Genomic DNA, 17025 nt, shown 5'->3' with positions numbered 1-17025 from the left:
AGAGTCAATAAAGAAAAAAGGTACTTGATACATGAGCTCTGTCAGAGAAAGTAGTTGAATCTCAGTTCTTGGGAGCCTTCTGCCTCTGTGCCAAATAAAAAACACCTTTGCCATAAATTGCCGACTTAAGGGTTAGGTGAAGATGGATGGACAAGGAGAGACTTGAACACTGGAGTTTTACCACAAAGGCCTTCTTTCTAATTTTTAAAATGTGTTTCTTTTAGATTACAGCCCAAATTAAATTCCTGTACGAGGAACTTGGACTTGACAGCACCAGTGTTTTCGAGAATCTTAAGAAATATCTAAAATTCTGAAATGCTGCATTCAGTGGAAATTGGAAACACACTGAAATATTTCAGTCATATTTCCAGTTGCATTAACAAAAGTGAGTTTTTTAAGTTAGTAAATAATTTTTAAAATTTGCTTCTCCATCCAGATTTTGTTTTGTATACAGCTCACTTGCTTATACCATTGTCTCCATTGATGCACATGCCCCTTAACCTAGGAAAGTAGTTTTCAAACCATGCTCTGTAGAAGGACATAGAGAAGGGAGTGAAGGAAGGATCGGTGACAGCAGAACTTTCCCCTTTCCCGCATCAGAACAGGTTTGTTTTACTCTGATTTTCTTGGAACAGTTTACAAATCAAGGTCCTGCTTCTTTGCTAGTGAACATTTTTAGATACTCTAGCAGTTAAGCCATCCTCCAATTTCTGTACCTGCATTTTATGGAAGAAGATGATATTCCTCACATTAAAATTCATTAGATCTCTCTAATATTCTGGAGTCCTAAGGTGCTCTGATCATCTTTTATTGAGGCTAACACAAGTTCCTGCAAGGGATAATTTTCTTTTAAACACTTTATTATTCTTGAAAAACATTTGAGAACCTATCCTAAAGCAGCTTCACTCAAGCTACAGAGATATCTAAGAATTAATTACCGTTCACAGAGTTCACCCAGCACGATGCTGCTGTACGTGAAGTTACTGCAAATGCTTACAATAGAACAGAATGCCAGCGTCTCCATCTCTTTCACAGAGGTGCCTAACACAAGCTGTACAGTATGTTCAGTACACTGGAATAGCATGCCCGGTTGGAAACAAAACATCTGTCTTGGAATGCTGTTTGGTGATGAAGGAGATTCCTCGTGTTGTATTCAAGGATGAGTCCTTCTCCTTTGTCCAGTGTAATGGCATGCGTATCAACTTCATGGCCTTTGTAGGCAGAATTGGTACTTAACCTTATCCTTACTCTTGTGGGAATATTTGAAATCATTTCCTTTAGATTTAGCAGTGATAATTCTCCAAAATTCAGAACCATGAGGAAGACTCTGTCTATGCCATCCAGCTCTCTTGTGTACACAACAGAGTGGTTGTCATTCCTCAAGTAGCAAAACCAGCCCCTGCTGAAGAGTGGCTCATTGGCATGAAGCAGACTTAATTCTTGATATAGCTTCAGTGCTGATCTGGGCTTAGTCTTTTGGACCTATTTTTTTAAAAAAGAATATTCACATAAATGTTTGATTCTAAGAGTATCAAATAAGGAATTATTTCCCCAAAAAACTTGCTTCTGTTTTAACCCTTAAAACAACTACCAACTTTTAAGTATTAATAAGTAGGTAAGAATAGTTTATTTAACTACCGATAGAAACTACAAATTCAGGGTTTCACCTTGTCTGGGAGTGACTGCTGCATGCACAGTTCTCTGCTACATCTTGGCCAGAGCTGATGTAGAGGCCAAATTTGACTCCACTAAGTGTCCATGTCTAAGTTAATGGATATTTAACTTGCCTAAAGAAAGTCCCTTTATGCTATATTTAACTGGCAGAAAAGCAGCCATCATGGCCGTGGACTCCGAGCACCTCTGGTGAACTGGGGCTTCTCTGTTCTTTATTGTAGAATAATGTGTAGGTTGGTGTAACATTAACAGATGCTAATTATGAACAGAAAATTGCAGAAAGGGATGCAAAGCAAAATGCTGCCTAAAGTGAAAGTTAAAATATGCCCATTAAAGAAGATTAGGGTTAATTTTACAGCTGTATAAAATATACATAATTTAATGTATTTTTCTTGTTTTCCTTTAACATTTTAAGCATCTTTTGTTATTATATTAAATGTCATTTTAATGGCAGAATAATATTCTAATGAATGGTTATACAATACTTAATCATTCCCTTTCATTTTGACATTCAAGTTTCTAATATGCTTCCCCCATATTTGGATTATTTATTTAAGATATAAATATCAGAAAGACGATTATTATGTCAAGGAGTATGGATACTTGATACATAATGCCAAATTTGTCTTCATAAAAGCTGTTGCCAAATCAGTGATAGCATTCATTTCATTGTAGTCTTGCCAGCCATGTTGACCTCAGTGGTACTGGTGGTTGTTTGGGGCAGGTGCGTAATGTTTAGTGAATATCTAATGAATGTCTGAAAAAAATGTTTATTCTGTGTTTATCAGGTACAAAGGTGTTTATGGTACATGTATATGGTATATGTATATGACTTGTCAAATTACTACTAACATTTTCTATAGCCTTAGATAATGCATGAAGAAGCATAGTTCAGTGCCACTCACATAAGAAGTGCCCAGTAAGTGTTAACTATTATTTTTGTCTATTCATTTACCACTTTCTAGAAGTATGTTGAAGTGTCTCTCTGTAATTGTGGATTTATCAGTCTTTCTTTGCATTTCTCATAGTACTTGTTTTATACATTTTGAAGCTATTGTTAGATGCATAGATTCATGATTTATAGGGGAATGTTCTTTCATCAGTTTTTGAAAATTGCCTTTGTCTCATGCTTTTCATATTGAATTCTATTTTGTCTGCTATTAAATATTTCCATACCTGCTTTTTGTAACTTTATTGTTTTAAATAGAAAATGCATGCATACAATATAAAATTCAATTATAAGAATAATATATAAATGGTTTTCTTCAATACCGTCCCCTAGCTTCCCATTTTCTCTCCCAGAGATAAACGCTATTACTGTTTATATTCTTTCATTTTATGTTTCATATGAAATGATACATTCTGTGCCTATGCAGACATAGGTAGATATACTTTTTCCTTGTTTACACAAATAGTGGCGTGTTGCCATTCTGTACCATTTTTTTAATTATTTAGTATATGTTAGAGGTGGTCTCTTATCAATGCACAGAGAACTCCCTCATTCTTTTTCACAGCTGCGTACTTGTCTCTTGTATAGATTAACCATAATTGATTCAACTGGCTTTCTGTTGATGAAATATATAAATCATTTCCAGAGTCTTCTGCTATTAAGAACAGTGCTGCACAATCCCACTACTGGGCATATACCCTGAGAAAACCATGATTCAAAAAGAGTCGTGTATCACAATGTTCATTGCAGCTCTATTTACAATAGCCAGGACATGGAAGCAACCTATGTGTCCATTGACAGATGAATGGATAAAGATGTGGCACATATATACAATGGAATATTACTCAGCCATAAGAAGAAACGAAATGGAGTTATTTGTAGTGAGGTGGATGGACCTAGAGACTGTCGTACACAGTGAAGTAAGTCAGAAAGAGAAAAATAAATACCATATGCTAACACATATATATGGAATCTAAAAAATAAAATAAAAAATGGTTCTGAAGAACCTAGGGGCAGGACAGGAATAAAGATGCAGACGTAGAGAATGGACTTGAGGACATGGGGAGGGGGAAGGGTAAGCTGGGAAGAAGTGAGAGATTGGCATGGACTTATATATACTACCAATGTAAAATAGATAGCTAGTGGGAAGCAGCCACAGAGCACAGGGAGATCAGCTCAGTGCTTTGTGACCACCTAGAGGGGTGGGATAGGGAGAGTGGGAGGAAGACGTAAGAGGGAGGATATGTGGGGATATATGTATATGTATAGCTGATTCACTTTGTTATAAAGCAGAAACTAACACACCACTGTAAAGCAATTATACTCCAATAAAGATGTTAAAAAAAAAAAAACCAGTTGGATAGGTTAAAAATCATGTTATATAAATTTATATTTCTTTAAAAAAAACTGCTGCAGTAGAGATCCTTGAATATTCATCATTTTCCACATGTGCAAGTATTCCTAGATACAGATATCTAGGAACGAAATTACTAAGTTAAAGAGTATGTTCATTTTTTTGTTTTGAAAGCTACAGCCAGGTGACAAGGTTTGTTTTTGTTAGCATTTGCCTGTAATATCTTTATTTTAATTCTTTCTGTGTCCTTTTGTTTTAGCTACGTCTCAATGTCAGATTTTGTCTTTGTTTTCTAATCTAAGAGTTTATATCTTTTAATAGGTGAATTTAACCCATTTATATCTGTGATTACCATGTTTAGACATAATCCTGTAGCCTTATTTTTTATTTTAGTTGTACTAATGTTTTATTTTAGTTGTACTAATGTTTTATTTTCTTCCTTTTTAGCTTTTTATTCGATCAATTGGTTTTATGTAATTTTTTTCCTTCTAGTATCATTTGAAAATTACGCATTTATTGGCCAGAGCTGATGTAGAGGCCCCCTTTTCTTCTCATGGTTACCCTTAAAACTGTAATAACCATTTAAAACATTTTTTTCAACATACAGAGCAGTGCTGTCCAGTAGAACTTCCTGCAGTGCCAAAAGTTCTGTTTCTGTGCTGTACAATATGGTAGCCACTAGCTACTGAGCACTTGGGAAGTGTTGCTAGTGTGAAATGGGAACTGAACTTTTAACTCTGTTTTAGTAGTGACAGTGGTTAGTGGCTACTGGACAGCTCAAAACTAGAGTGAGTTACTGTTTCCATCCTTGTAAAGTGCATTAGCCTGCACGCATGTGCGTTTGCTCACTCTCACACACACACACACACCCTCCCTGCCACCACTTCCCATATAGAAATAAATCACTAAGATTTTTACTCCAGAATACCTTATTTTACATTATGTATCAAAAATTATTCATTCTTAAGTTTTGTTGGTTCCTTTCCTCACTGTGTTTTATACATCATGCCCTCCTTTTAGATTCCTTTTTGGTTTTGTTGGAGTCCCCAATTTCTCTTTCAGAAACTGGCTATACATGGTAAAATTTGGGTCCTTGCTTTTCCATCTCTGTTTTGCTCCTGAATGCTAGTTTGAATGGATATAGGATTCTTTGTTTAGAATCAAGTTTCCATTACAACTTTGAAGGTAAAGTTCTAATGTGTTTTAGTATCCAGTTGAGAAGTCTGATGACAGTCCAATTTTCAGTCCTTTTCTCAGGCAATCTATTTTCGAGTTTGGCTTCTTTCTGTATATTTTTAGGTTTTCTCTTTATTAGTCTCTTCTTTTCTAGAACTCGTTTTTTGTTATCTGTTGGAATTTCTAGATTTATTCTCCACATATCAAAAATTTTCTCTTTATACTGTTAACTTCTTTGCCTTTTTTTTTTCCCATTTCCCTTGGAATATCAATGTCTTTTGTTACATGCAATGCAAATGAAAAGCCATTTTTTATTGCTATAAATTTACTCTGGTGTTTCATATTTTGATTGTGTATTAAAATATAATCATGTTGTGTTTAAAAAAAACTGCTTTGTCTTTTTACAGTACACTTGGGGATAAACCCTTGAGTATTAGAACTTCTATTTTATTGTTTATTTTGACAATATTTTTGTATTTCTAAGATCTAATCACTTCTTTAAAAGAGTGTCAAGGGCTATATAAAATGATAGTCTATCAGGGAGGGAGCAGTTTTACTAATAATGAAGTCTTATGTTATATTTTCTTCGCTTTCTACAATGTTTTGTTAGGAATGGTGTCTCCCTTTCATGGTCTTAATTTTTCTCAAATGTACTGTGATTTTTGGTGATTCATTTACTTTTGTATTTGATACTCCTTGTTTGCCTGTCTTCAGTTGCCTGCCTCTACTAACTGTGAGAAGCCAAGTTGGAGGTAGGTCTGGTTTGTCTTTGGGGTTGTAGGGGTTCTTTTCCTGTTTAATGGTGACCAGCTACCTAGGGTCCTACCCTCCTCTTAAGGCCTCTGTGAGCTGAGGAGTAAAAACTCTTACTTTGGAGATCATTCCTCAGTGAATCATCCCAGGGAATTAGGTTTTCTTCTCCGTTTCTTTCTTCGACTGTGCTTGTAGAAGTTTAACACTATTTCAAGCTTTGCTCTACTCATTCAACACGAGTATGATCACCAAACAGGCCCTGAGTTTTTTCCTCAGGCAAATTCTGGGGCAGCCAGTTGCAGCGGTGGAGGAACATTCCTGCAGTGCTCTCACCTGTACCTGTCAGTGCTGTTTTCTCCTGTGTATTTTAGATTATGGTTTCTATGCTCGTTTCTTTGTAATCTTAATTTTACTTTCTATCTTCTAGAAAGTACCTAAATTCTCGCCTTGTTCTAGAGCTATTATGGAGGTGTTTTATTAAAATGGCATTGCCTGGGACTTTCGGTTATTTGATTATGATTTAGCATCCCTCCAAGCACTACTCATGATCATTTTAACGACTTGACTAATCTGACCATTATTTTAATATGCATTTACATTTTTCCATCTTTGCTGCTGTACTTTTTTATGTAGGATTTCTTACATATTGGATTCAGATTGGCCTATGGGAATATTTTGGACATTTGGACGTACTGAAAATCAGTAAGTGCACTTAATCCAAAACACAAATGTTAATCTACAATTTTTGTGTTTCAGGGACCTATGACCATATAAAACAAAGTTATCCCTGGGGTGCTTGGATCAGGGAGATGTGGGAACCAGGAGGGTTTGCCTGAAGTTCCGTATCAGAATAATCTGGGGAGTGTTTTCAAAATACTTAGTAGATGCTATAAAACTTGTATCCTCATGTGATGCCAGTAATTTCTCTCCCCCTTAAGTAGTTTAGATTGTGTTTTCCAGTGAAAACACCTGAAACTCACCTGAAGCCATTTCACATTTTTCTGGTCCAAGGAAATGTGTTTAGCACTTTGCTGGAATTAATGCATTCCTGTTTAAGGAATTTGTTTGCTGAACTTGGCAAAGTTGATCACCATGAGAACAGAAAATAGTATAGGCAAAAGCTGAAGGGTATGCTTTTCCAGAACAGCTACTTTTAGGGATTATTCATGCTTCAGTTTCTGTAGGTAAACAGCTTTGCTCTCAAGAATCTTACCCTAGATTGATTGATTGATCAATCTCCTACTTTCTTTCCTTCCTTTTGAGGGGTGGAATGGAGAAAGGATAGCAGGCTTGCTGAAAGCCCTCCATAAAATGTTCTTAATATTTCATAGCTCAAAGTCATTCCAATGAAGAGTTGTGTATTCTGTATGATACTTCAGTTGATACACTTCTGCACCAGTTTGTATTTTCACAAAAACATGATTTGCAAACTCCTTAAAAATGAAAACTGCAAAAGAAGTCTATGTGATTGATTTAAAGAGCATCAGTTAAGGTTTTCCACAACTCAAGGTGAGTGTATGTTGTCAGCAACAGAAACTCATTTCCTGTTCTGGAGTTAGCATGAAATTTTCACTGATACTTACATCAACATTCACAGTGTGGTAATCTGAACTGGTGGGTAACCAGGTGTGATTGCCTTCAGAAAAACCAGCATTTGAGCTATTGTCCCACTGCATTGGTGACTTTGAGAGAAGAGTATCCTATGTCAAAAGACCATAAAGGAAAAAAACAGTGATCTGGTTATTAAAAAGAAATGTAATTTGGCCGTGATTTACTTCAGAGGTATTTAATTCCCTATATTTCTCAGCTAGTACTCAAATTCATTAGCATTCATAAGGAAAAGGCCTTAATATTCAGAACATAAACCAGTTTTACACTTTCAATTGGAAAATAGTTAATGACATCTTGAGTGTGAATAAACTACTAACTGAACATTGATACATGCTTGGAATCTTTGCTGCTTTTCCCTAAAAATGAGTAACGTAGGATTTCAAAATGTGCCATTTACAAACTCATTATAATGTGATACAGTGATCAGTGAATTCAGGCATGCAGCCATGTACAGGTGAGCCTAAATTGTATCCTTTTTAGCCTGGTTATCACATGAGTGCACACACAAATTTAGGAGCTTAAATAGAAAAGGTTTCGTTGTGACTAAATATTAGGAAAATTGGATCTCACAATTGAAAGCTAACCATACAAATTATAGCTTTAAGGTCTTTCATCTGCCCAGCAACACAATTGTGAGATCCATAGCCTCAAACAAAAACAAAATTTAAACTTCTCAGGCCTAAGGCTGTCCATTACATTTGTTAGCACAAAGATTCTTCCTTTTATGTTATGGCCAAGTGAGATCTAGCAATACAGACAAGCACTATAATAAATGTTCTTAACTCCATGTTTCAGGTAAAGGGCATTCGAAACTCAAAACATGGCTTCTTAAATTTTGGTGCACCTGAGAATCAGCTGGAAAACATCTTTGAAATGCAGATCCTGGGCTCTACACAAGAAATTCAGTTGTGTGGCTCAGCAAGCAGCATTTTTAACAAGCTCCCCAATCAAGAAAGCTGAAAAATTCTCACTGCCTAACAAACAGTGAGAAACAAAAGCTAAGTAATCATGATTTTCAGCAACAGAATAGAAATAGTAAATTTTCTGATTTGGCAAAAAATGAGGATTTGGTGTGGTGCATGGTTAAGTTATATTAACTTACAACATCATAGGTTTCATTGAGATTTGTGGCTAAAATATTTCTCATTCCTATTTCTTCCCCGTAGTAAGTTATGGGAGTCCCAGGCAGTGTGAACACAAGCATGTTCATGATGTTGACATATTGTTCCCCCAGACGAGAAGTCAGCCGGTCATTGTCTGGTCCGCCAGTCTGAAACGCAGATACTTTAAGAGCACAGCTCTATACAGAGTTTTCTGAAAGATTTACCCTATTTCACAAAAAGTCCACCAGGCAGAAAAATATGGTTAACCATGGGTACCTTCGTATCAGCAAGCCTGCATGTGAGTCCTAACCCAGCTCCTTGCTGTACAATTGACCATCTGACTGACTTGGCCATTATGATCAACAAAATGGTTATAACAGCTTACTTCACATTCATATTGCAAATAAGATGAAATTTATGAGGGTACATACTAATATTTTTGCACATTTGGATAAGAGAATATTGACAGGAAAGGAAACAAGTGTTTCCTCCAAGGAGGGAACAGGTGGAGGGGACCGGGGTGAGAGAAAGACTTCTGATCTGTCCCTTTGTGTGTGTGTGACTTTTGAACTATTCAAAAAATTTTTTAAGTTAAAAGGTAAATGAACTTTTACAAAAATATTTACAGTCTAAGAAGAAATTTTGTACAGGACTTTGTATTTTTAAATATATTTCTTTGTTAAATGTTCTGATTATATATTTTAACATCTAGTCCTTATTTAAGAGTTTATTTAAATCACCTAACCTTTCCATTTTACAAATGATGAAACAAGCTCTGAGAAACTGCATCATTTATTCAGGTCAAGGTCATGAGGCAGAACCAGCCTTTGAACTTGAGTCTGAGAATATGAACTTGGTTGTTAGAATTCAGGAAAAAGGGAGCTTGCTTTTTTTATTCTTTAGATTTACTAAAATTGGCTTTACAATTATCTTTTTATAGACCATTGTATTTTTCTATTTTTATGGCCAGAAAATTAGGTTAAACTTTTCCACCGTTTATTCTTTTCATTATCTCAAAAGCATCTGACAAGAAACCTTGTGATTTCTCAAGTCTTCTGAACCTAGATCACTTTTCTTTCTCAGAACTGAAATCAAGATTAGCATTGGACAGAGATCAGGGCCTCTCACAGGCTGAGATCCAGTTGCCTATGAGACTTTGAGTATATGAAAAAACGTGCTACAACTACATGATAAAATTTGTATAGAGAGGGAGTACTTCTGGAATGGTGGAGTAAGGACCTCCAAATATCTCTACCATGAAAGCAAGGAGAATGCTGGCAAAAACTGTAAAAATCCACTTTTTCAGGGGTGTTCAAGAAAAACAGCTGGATCTCAGAACAGCAAGCTTTGTATCATTTTAACAGGCCATAATCTCATGCCCCTCCCCTCAGATTCAAGATAGCCTTGAAAACCAACAGAAAATGTAAAAACCAGCAGCCTAGTAGCCACTGGAGGACCAAAATAGGTTTTGAGTTCATCAAAAGCCCCATCTCTAGAGAACTGGCACTGTTCGACCTTTCTAGCAGCTCACTTTTGGTTGGGTTTTTTCTTTATCTGATCTGACTCAAAGCTAACTGTGCAGATTGTCTTATCCCCAAGGCATTTGCCAAAAACAATCAGCAGCAATTGATCAATCATCATACTTCCCTGAGGTGGTGTTACCAACCTGGGCTAAACAGAGACTGACCAAAAACCTTTAAAAAGTTAGGAATAAGATGACCATAAAGGGCTCTGAAAGGCTCTGACATTTTCCTGGAATCTAGAAGCCTACACACATGCACAGGGCTGCACAGGTAGCCAGGGAAGCCCCAAGAATCTAATCTCTCCCCTCTGGCTAACCCTGAAACTCAAGCAGAAAGGAAAGACTAAGGCGGAGCTGTAAGCTGCCTACCAAAGTGTTGAAAGCATGCCCACCCCCGCACACAGCCCCTCAGCAAAGGCTGGGAGACTTACAGGTTCAAGGCATCTAAGGAATCTTAACAATCATTAGCTGACCAAGCAGAGACTTCAGTGGTCGCACACAACAAGTAACACAGATTTTACAGAATTAATCCAAGAAAGTCACTGAAGAAACAAACACTGGAGAGGGGGGAATATGATATCCAATATTTCTACACTTACTATTTAAAATATCGTGTTGGGGCTTCCCTGGTGGCGCAGTGGTTGGGAGTCTGCCTGCCGATGCAGGGGATACGGGTTCGTGCCCCGGTCTGGGAGGATCCCGCGTGCCGTGGAGCGGCTGGGCCTGTGGGCCATGGCCGCTGGGCTTGTGCGTCCGGAGCCTGTGCTCCACAACGAGAGAGGCCACAGCAGTGAGAGGCCCGCATACGGCAAAAAATCCGGTGTTCAACAACAACAAAAAAGAATACAAGACATGCAAAGAACCAGGAAAGTATGGCCCATACAGAGGGGGGAAAAGCATCAACAGAAAACTTGGCTGAGGAAACCCAAACATTGGACTTAGTGGACAATGACTTTAAATCAACTATTATACGTGTGTTCAAAAACAAACAATATCTACAGGATTCTTTAAAAGTATGAGAACAATGCCTTATCAAATAGATACTGTCAATAAAGAGAAATTATGAAAAAAGCAAAAATTACAGTTGAAAAATACAATAAAGGAAGTGAAAAATTCCCTAGACGGGCTGGACAGATTTGAACTGGCCAAGGAATCAGCAAATGAGACAGACCAGTTGAAATTAGTCTCAGAACCAGAAGGAAAAGAATGAAGAATGACAAGAACCTGGTCAGGAGCTGGGATGTGTCTGGCTCACTAAACAATCACAAAATGAAGGAAAGGTGAAGGTCACTTAGAGACAAATGTGCCCCTTGTTTCAGAGGTTTCAGAGGATTATTCAGCAAGCACACCAGCACCCTATGCTGAGCTGGGCATAAGGACTTACCATCCAATTAGGCCATTTTCCCTCGGGCATGTTTTCCATCCAGGATGTGATAACCTCAAACACAATGTTACCAGAAGAAGTGTCTAGTTTACCGAGGTAACTGTTGAAGGGAAAATCTGCTTCTTGGATAAAAGGCAGACCGTAGTACATCATGGTCTTGGCAATGTTCTCTCCATGGGTTTCAGTCCCCATGAACCTGTAAGAGTTGGCAGTGCAGTGACATCAGGGCCTGTCAGGAGACTGGGAAAGTGCTTTGCAGCTGCTGTGTCTCATGGACAGGATGTTGGGAGGTGAATGCATACTATTAACCGTATTGGCTAGGGCTCACTAGGAAGCAGAATCAAGCCAGTTGACCAAGAAATGGCACACTGGGTCACCTGGCAATTTCTCATATTAAACCCAAAGACTAGCTTATTACTAAGCCATGTCTAAAACACGTTTGGATCTCAGTCAATACTGTTCTGTTCTTTAACTCTGAATGAAACTCAGTAACTTGCAGGAAGACTTTATTTAGCAATTCTCATCACTCCACTTAGAATGTACAGTATATGTCTGCATATAAGGTAAGAGGGGTTCCCCCAAAAGCCCCCTTGTATTGGAATCCCTATAAAGTCTCACTTTATTATTGGGGTGCACTCTCAGTTGTTGAAAACCAAACACTCTTCAGGGAAGACATATTCACCTGAAATGACCCACATCAATGCTGGTTTTAGCTGTTTGAGACATTACATTAATGGATAAGATACATAGTATCTGGAGCTCGCGTGTTTCAGTTCCAGTCCCATCTCTGTGGCCACAACCTATGTGACCATTACCTGCATGCTCAGAGTCTCAGTCTCCTCATCTGTAAAATGGGAATAGTGGTCAGAGGACCTACTTTAAGGAGAAGAAATTTCTTGAACTCCTTTTCCACTGATTCTATTGGGTAATCTATGTAAACACAATAAGAGTTAAATTCATTGAGTGTTTATTATGTGCCAGGCATTGTTTTAAGTACTTCACAGACATTATCTCATGTAATCTCACAACAACCTTATGGGGGTGTCATCATCACTTTTTAGTTGTTGAGAAAACTGAGACTTAGGTTAACTAACCTAATAGCTAACAGTTTAGTTGGAACATTTGCATGCTAACAGGTCAAATAATGATAAAAAATAGTAATGGTTAATGACTAACCTTTGGATAATATCTTTTAATTAATCTTCACAAAATTCCTGTGAATAAGTACTGTGGGATTAGCTTCATTTTACAAAAGAGGAAACAAAATCAGCAAAGTTAAGGAACATGAGAGACTATACCAGGCCCTAGCATAACTGAGCTATGATACATTGTAATTATGCGGTTTATTACATTATAACTGAATCTCTTAAGAATGCTTGGTTGTGAGGGATAAAGTGCAGATCACACACTGCGCCCGTGGTTACCTGTATCTCCCAGCCTCCCTGCTGTATTGGTCCATTGTCTGCCGGAAGCTGCGGACAATGTCGTGCATTCCCACCTGTGTGGTGGTGAAGTCATGGTACAGCTCCGAGTAGTGAGTGACTGTGTCCTTTGAAAACAGGACAGCATGGTTACCATCATGTCAAATGTCAAATGCCCATAGCTGGCCTCATGTGAATATGGACTGTCTCTTCAAAGGGCTCAAGCCGAGACACACATGCTCAAAGATGGTCCTAGGACTTCTGCTGCTCAAGGGAATTTGTGGATGGAAAAGAACATTAGAAACTGTTATGTTTCATTTTGTGTATAAATTATTAACTATAAATCTAGTAAACAAGTTAAATTTTACCAAACACCTAAACACTGATTACAAATGTATTTAATCCTCCTAAACATTTTATTGTCCCAAATGCACTAGACATTTTTAAAGGCAAACAAAACAAATTATCTTAATGATTATAGAGCGTATTATTACATTATCTGCTTACAAAACTATTAATATCATGCATTTAAATTTGTTTCTTTACCATTTCTGTCCTTTATTCTTACCGTTATACTTTTCCAGGGTTTTAGTAATTTTTTGTGATACTCATTCTCTGCCTTCCTAGGGTTACAGTAATCTTCTGGAATCAAAGTAAAAGATTATGTCTAATACAGGCTCAGTTTGTAAGTCCTGGGTTAGGGCATGGACAGGCTAGAGAGTCCATGAGTTGCTATCCATTCAGTGGACCTCTTTTTTATAAGTGATTTTCCCTTGCTAGATCAAGGGAAGTTTTTTGAAATCTTAGATGTCTTCTGGAAATTACATGTTATTTAAGTTTTTCTTGGGTAGCACACAAAACCCATTGTTCTGATCATTTGTCTTGACTGGAAACATATGCCTGTCTTAGGACATATTATAATTAGCAAGGTTATTTTGAGATTTCTTCTCCTCCAAGGATAAGTGCTTCTCTTTGGGACAACTGGCTAATACACAGCCTTTTTTCCCTTCATTTTTCCTTTCTACTGGAAATCATGTGCAAAAAAAAAAAGCTTAATCATAAACTTTGGTTCATGACATGGTCTCATAATTAGCCCATGCATGGCCAGCTTCCCTTTGTTACTCAGAACTATCAAACTGGTGACCATATGAATTCAATTTTACTTTCTAAAAAAGGCATCATGCTATATATAATTTTAGATTTTTTTGCTACACGTTATATCACTAAGATTGACCCATATTGCTGTGTTACTATAATTCATTTATTTTGACATTTCATTGTGTAAATGTACAAATCCGTTATTTTGGAATGCATTTTAGGACTACTGTCTACTTGGCCATTGAAAACAGAGTGACTGTAGAATGGTGGTCAACTAGAGGAGTGAGAGGGGCACGGGACTATTACTCTGTCACGTGTGACGTGGGAGGAAGGTTGAGAACCACTGGTGTGGAAGCACAGAGAGCCCAAATCCTGTAGCAGATACAGGCTTGGGTGGTGATTCTGTTCATCACCTGTCACCCTGATAAATTAATTTCTCTAAGATTTGCTAAATGGGGATCATGAAACCTCACAAGATGTTGAGAGAGTTAAATGGATACAACAAATAGCGTACAATTGACACTCAGCAAGTGTTAGTTCCCTTCCCTTCTACCTATGTGTCCTTTAATGACTACAAAAGCACTTGGGGAATTTAGGCCGCCTCCCCTGAGCTTGAGCGATTGACAAAATCACAGTAAGTTATGGCCTTCGGTGGAGTCCACACTGTCCATGCCCTCCAGAAACCTCGTCTTTGAAGGACTCCTGTAGGGATCACTCAGGAGGAAGCAGTGGAAGGAAATACCTGGTCACGTGCATTTGAAACTCCTCTATTTTCTAAAGAAAATCAAAACACTTCTCTCTGGTAAGTGGTGTCTCAGGCTAAAAAAGACAACACTCTAATGACATTTTCAGAAAAGAAAATACATACATATATAACATTTTTAAATATATAAATACACATTTATGTAAAAATATATTTTTAAAACATATATACGTATATGTTTAAAACTTTACCGGGATTTGGGTCTTATTCACTTGGGCCTCGTCTCTCAGATGCTTTGCTTCTAGAAGAAATTGAACAGCATCGAAGCTAAAACCATCAACACCCTTTGAGAGCCAAAACTGTATAATTTCCTAAACATGAAGAAGCGAAACACTTGGTTACGTTAACCACACATTGTTGTCATAAGGTTTAATAAAGGCCTTGACTGTTAATGACTTCCATCATAAAACAGTCACCTCCACATATAAAACAAGCACAGCACTCGTATTCTTACCTATTTAGCACCACAGTGTCTGAGCATAATGAACTTTGAATAACTGCATTTATGGGCTCCCATTCTCTCTTACTTGAATTCAGAATGTTACATTTGTAATTGATGCTATGAGCATGTTCCCAAAGTTTAAAGAATCCACTCAAAATGAAAGATGGGACTCAGGAGAAACTGGGAACGTAGCTTATCTGCCCCATGCCCAGTTCCTTCAAGGTCACTCGGAACAGAGAAAATCACCAATTAAGCGCCCAATCATGAAGGGCTCTTCCACCAGACTGGGAGAGTCTGGAGGGAAAGAACTGCAGCTTTTATTTCTGCTTCCCTTGCCACTGACCCAGCAACTGTTATTTAGTGAACCAGTCGTGGAATGAAAGAATGAGGTATCAAGCCTGAATGAGTCAAACATGGTGTGATACTGTTGGGACACCGAAGAAGTACAGCATGTTCCCTGGCTTCGAGGAATCTACAGAGTAGTTGGGGACACGTGAGACATGAGAGGGTTACCTAACACAAGGCAGGACACGGTTCAAAATCATGAGAGGAGATTACTCTGCATGCCTATTGGACCTCCAAGAAGATCAGATTTAATATGGGTGGGCACAACCAACCAAGGAAAAGCTAGAGCTTGAACTTGGCTGGTGGGATGTGATCAGGAAGTGACTCCAGAAGAACATTCCGGACTGTTTTGGGTACAGCATGAGTCAAGCATGGAGGCAGAGGATGACTTGGCCTGTATTGGGGCGGTTAGGAGGACCAGGTGACCTTGAAAAGCAGAGGGCCTAGTCTCAGCTCCCCTCGCATGCCAACCCCTCCCAGCTGGGCCTACTCCTGCACCCACCAAAAGTCACCCTCCTGCAAAGGGACAGTGGCTCTCCCTGCGCTCCTTTCAGCTCAATCCTTGCTGAAAGGAAGGTCTTATAGGAATGTGTATATCACATTAGAGCAGAACCACCTGTAATTTAAAGTAGTGGAGTGAAGAAGCCAGTTCTCACCTAGTGAGGGGAACAGAGCTATAGACCCCAAATAAGGACTGTTCCCAGAATCGCTTGATTCAAAGGATGTTTCTTGTATCTACAAGAAATGTGCATATGGAGTCTGGAGTGCTGCCATTCAAGGCTCCCCAAAGTTTCTTTTTTTCTTAATATTTATTTGGTTGCACTGGGTCTTAGCTGCCGCAGGTGGGCTCTTTAGTTGTGGCTCACAGGCTCCTTAGTTGTGGCATGTGAACTCTTAGTTGCGGCATGCATGTGGGATCTAGTTCCCTGACCAGGGATCGAACCCAGCCCCCTGCATTGGGAGCGCAGAGCCTTATCCAGTACACCCCCAGGGAAGTCCCAAGGCTCCCAAAGGTTTCTACAGGCTGAACGCAAGGCTGATGTCAGCCTCTTCAAGGTGAGATTTTGAATGGCAAAGCTTGAACAAATTTTTCAAATGTAAGAGCAGGCTCTGCTGCTGACAATCCTCATCTTGAACACAGTTGACCCAAATACCCTTAAGCTGGCCTTACCCAATGGAATTTTTCTTTGGGGCACAAAACCCACAAATTTATTCTTAGCTAGCATCCTTCTTCACAAATTCATTCATTCAATAAGTATTTGGGTTCCAACTAGGGACCAGGCACTTAGCTAATAAGCCTTGGAACTAGAGCCATGAGCAAAATACAACACAACCTAAACACAGTCCTAGGTCTCACTGATTTTTTTAGAATCCTTAGCTGGACAAATATTAATGCAAAAATATTTAAATCACAGACACGATGAAACTTT

General features: G+C 38.3%; 2 protein-coding genes across 4 annotated transcripts in view; one reads left to right on the top strand and one right to left on the bottom strand.

The window, feature by feature from the left end:
* The window catches only part of PREPL (prolyl endopeptidase like), a 55123-nt gene extending 54081 nt beyond the window's left edge, over positions 1 to 1042 (top strand). For 2 of the 3 annotated variants that reach the window (XM_082643131.1, XM_082643130.1), the window contains one exon: positions 225 to 1041. In XM_082643131.1, the coding sequence (XP_082499257.1) occupies positions 225 to 314 (90 nt within the window). In that variant the 3' untranslated portion in view covers positions 315 to 1041. Of the gene's footprint in view, positions 1 to 224 lie in introns of all 3 variants that reach the window. The other variant, XM_082643129.1, reaches the window with a different exon arrangement.
* SLC3A1 (solute carrier family 3 member 1) overlaps positions 1042 to 17025 on the bottom strand; it is a gene marked incomplete at its 3' end in the record, with an annotated part of 44686 nt that continues 28702 nt past the window's right edge. Inside the window, exons 7-12 of the mRNA XM_082643140.1 lie at positions 15000 to 15119; positions 12951 to 13075; positions 11527 to 11722; positions 8620 to 8787; positions 7490 to 7606; positions 1042 to 1482 (exon numbers count right to left, since the gene is read on the bottom strand). Of these exons, the coding sequence (XP_082499266.1) occupies positions 1042 to 1482; positions 7490 to 7606; positions 8620 to 8787; positions 11527 to 11722; positions 12951 to 13075; positions 15000 to 15119 (1167 nt within the window). The remainder of the gene's footprint in view (positions 1483 to 7489; positions 7607 to 8619; positions 8788 to 11526; positions 11723 to 12950; positions 13076 to 14999; positions 15120 to 17025) is intronic.

This window comes from Mesoplodon mirus (assembly GCF_964341445.2).
Source record: "Mesoplodon mirus genome assembly, chromosome: 14".
NCBI classification, from domain to species: Eukaryota; Metazoa; Chordata; class Mammalia; order Artiodactyla; family Ziphiidae; genus Mesoplodon; species Mesoplodon mirus.
The sequence above is the reverse complement of the archived record's forward strand: the minus strand, read 5'-3'. Positions and strand labels throughout refer to the sequence as shown.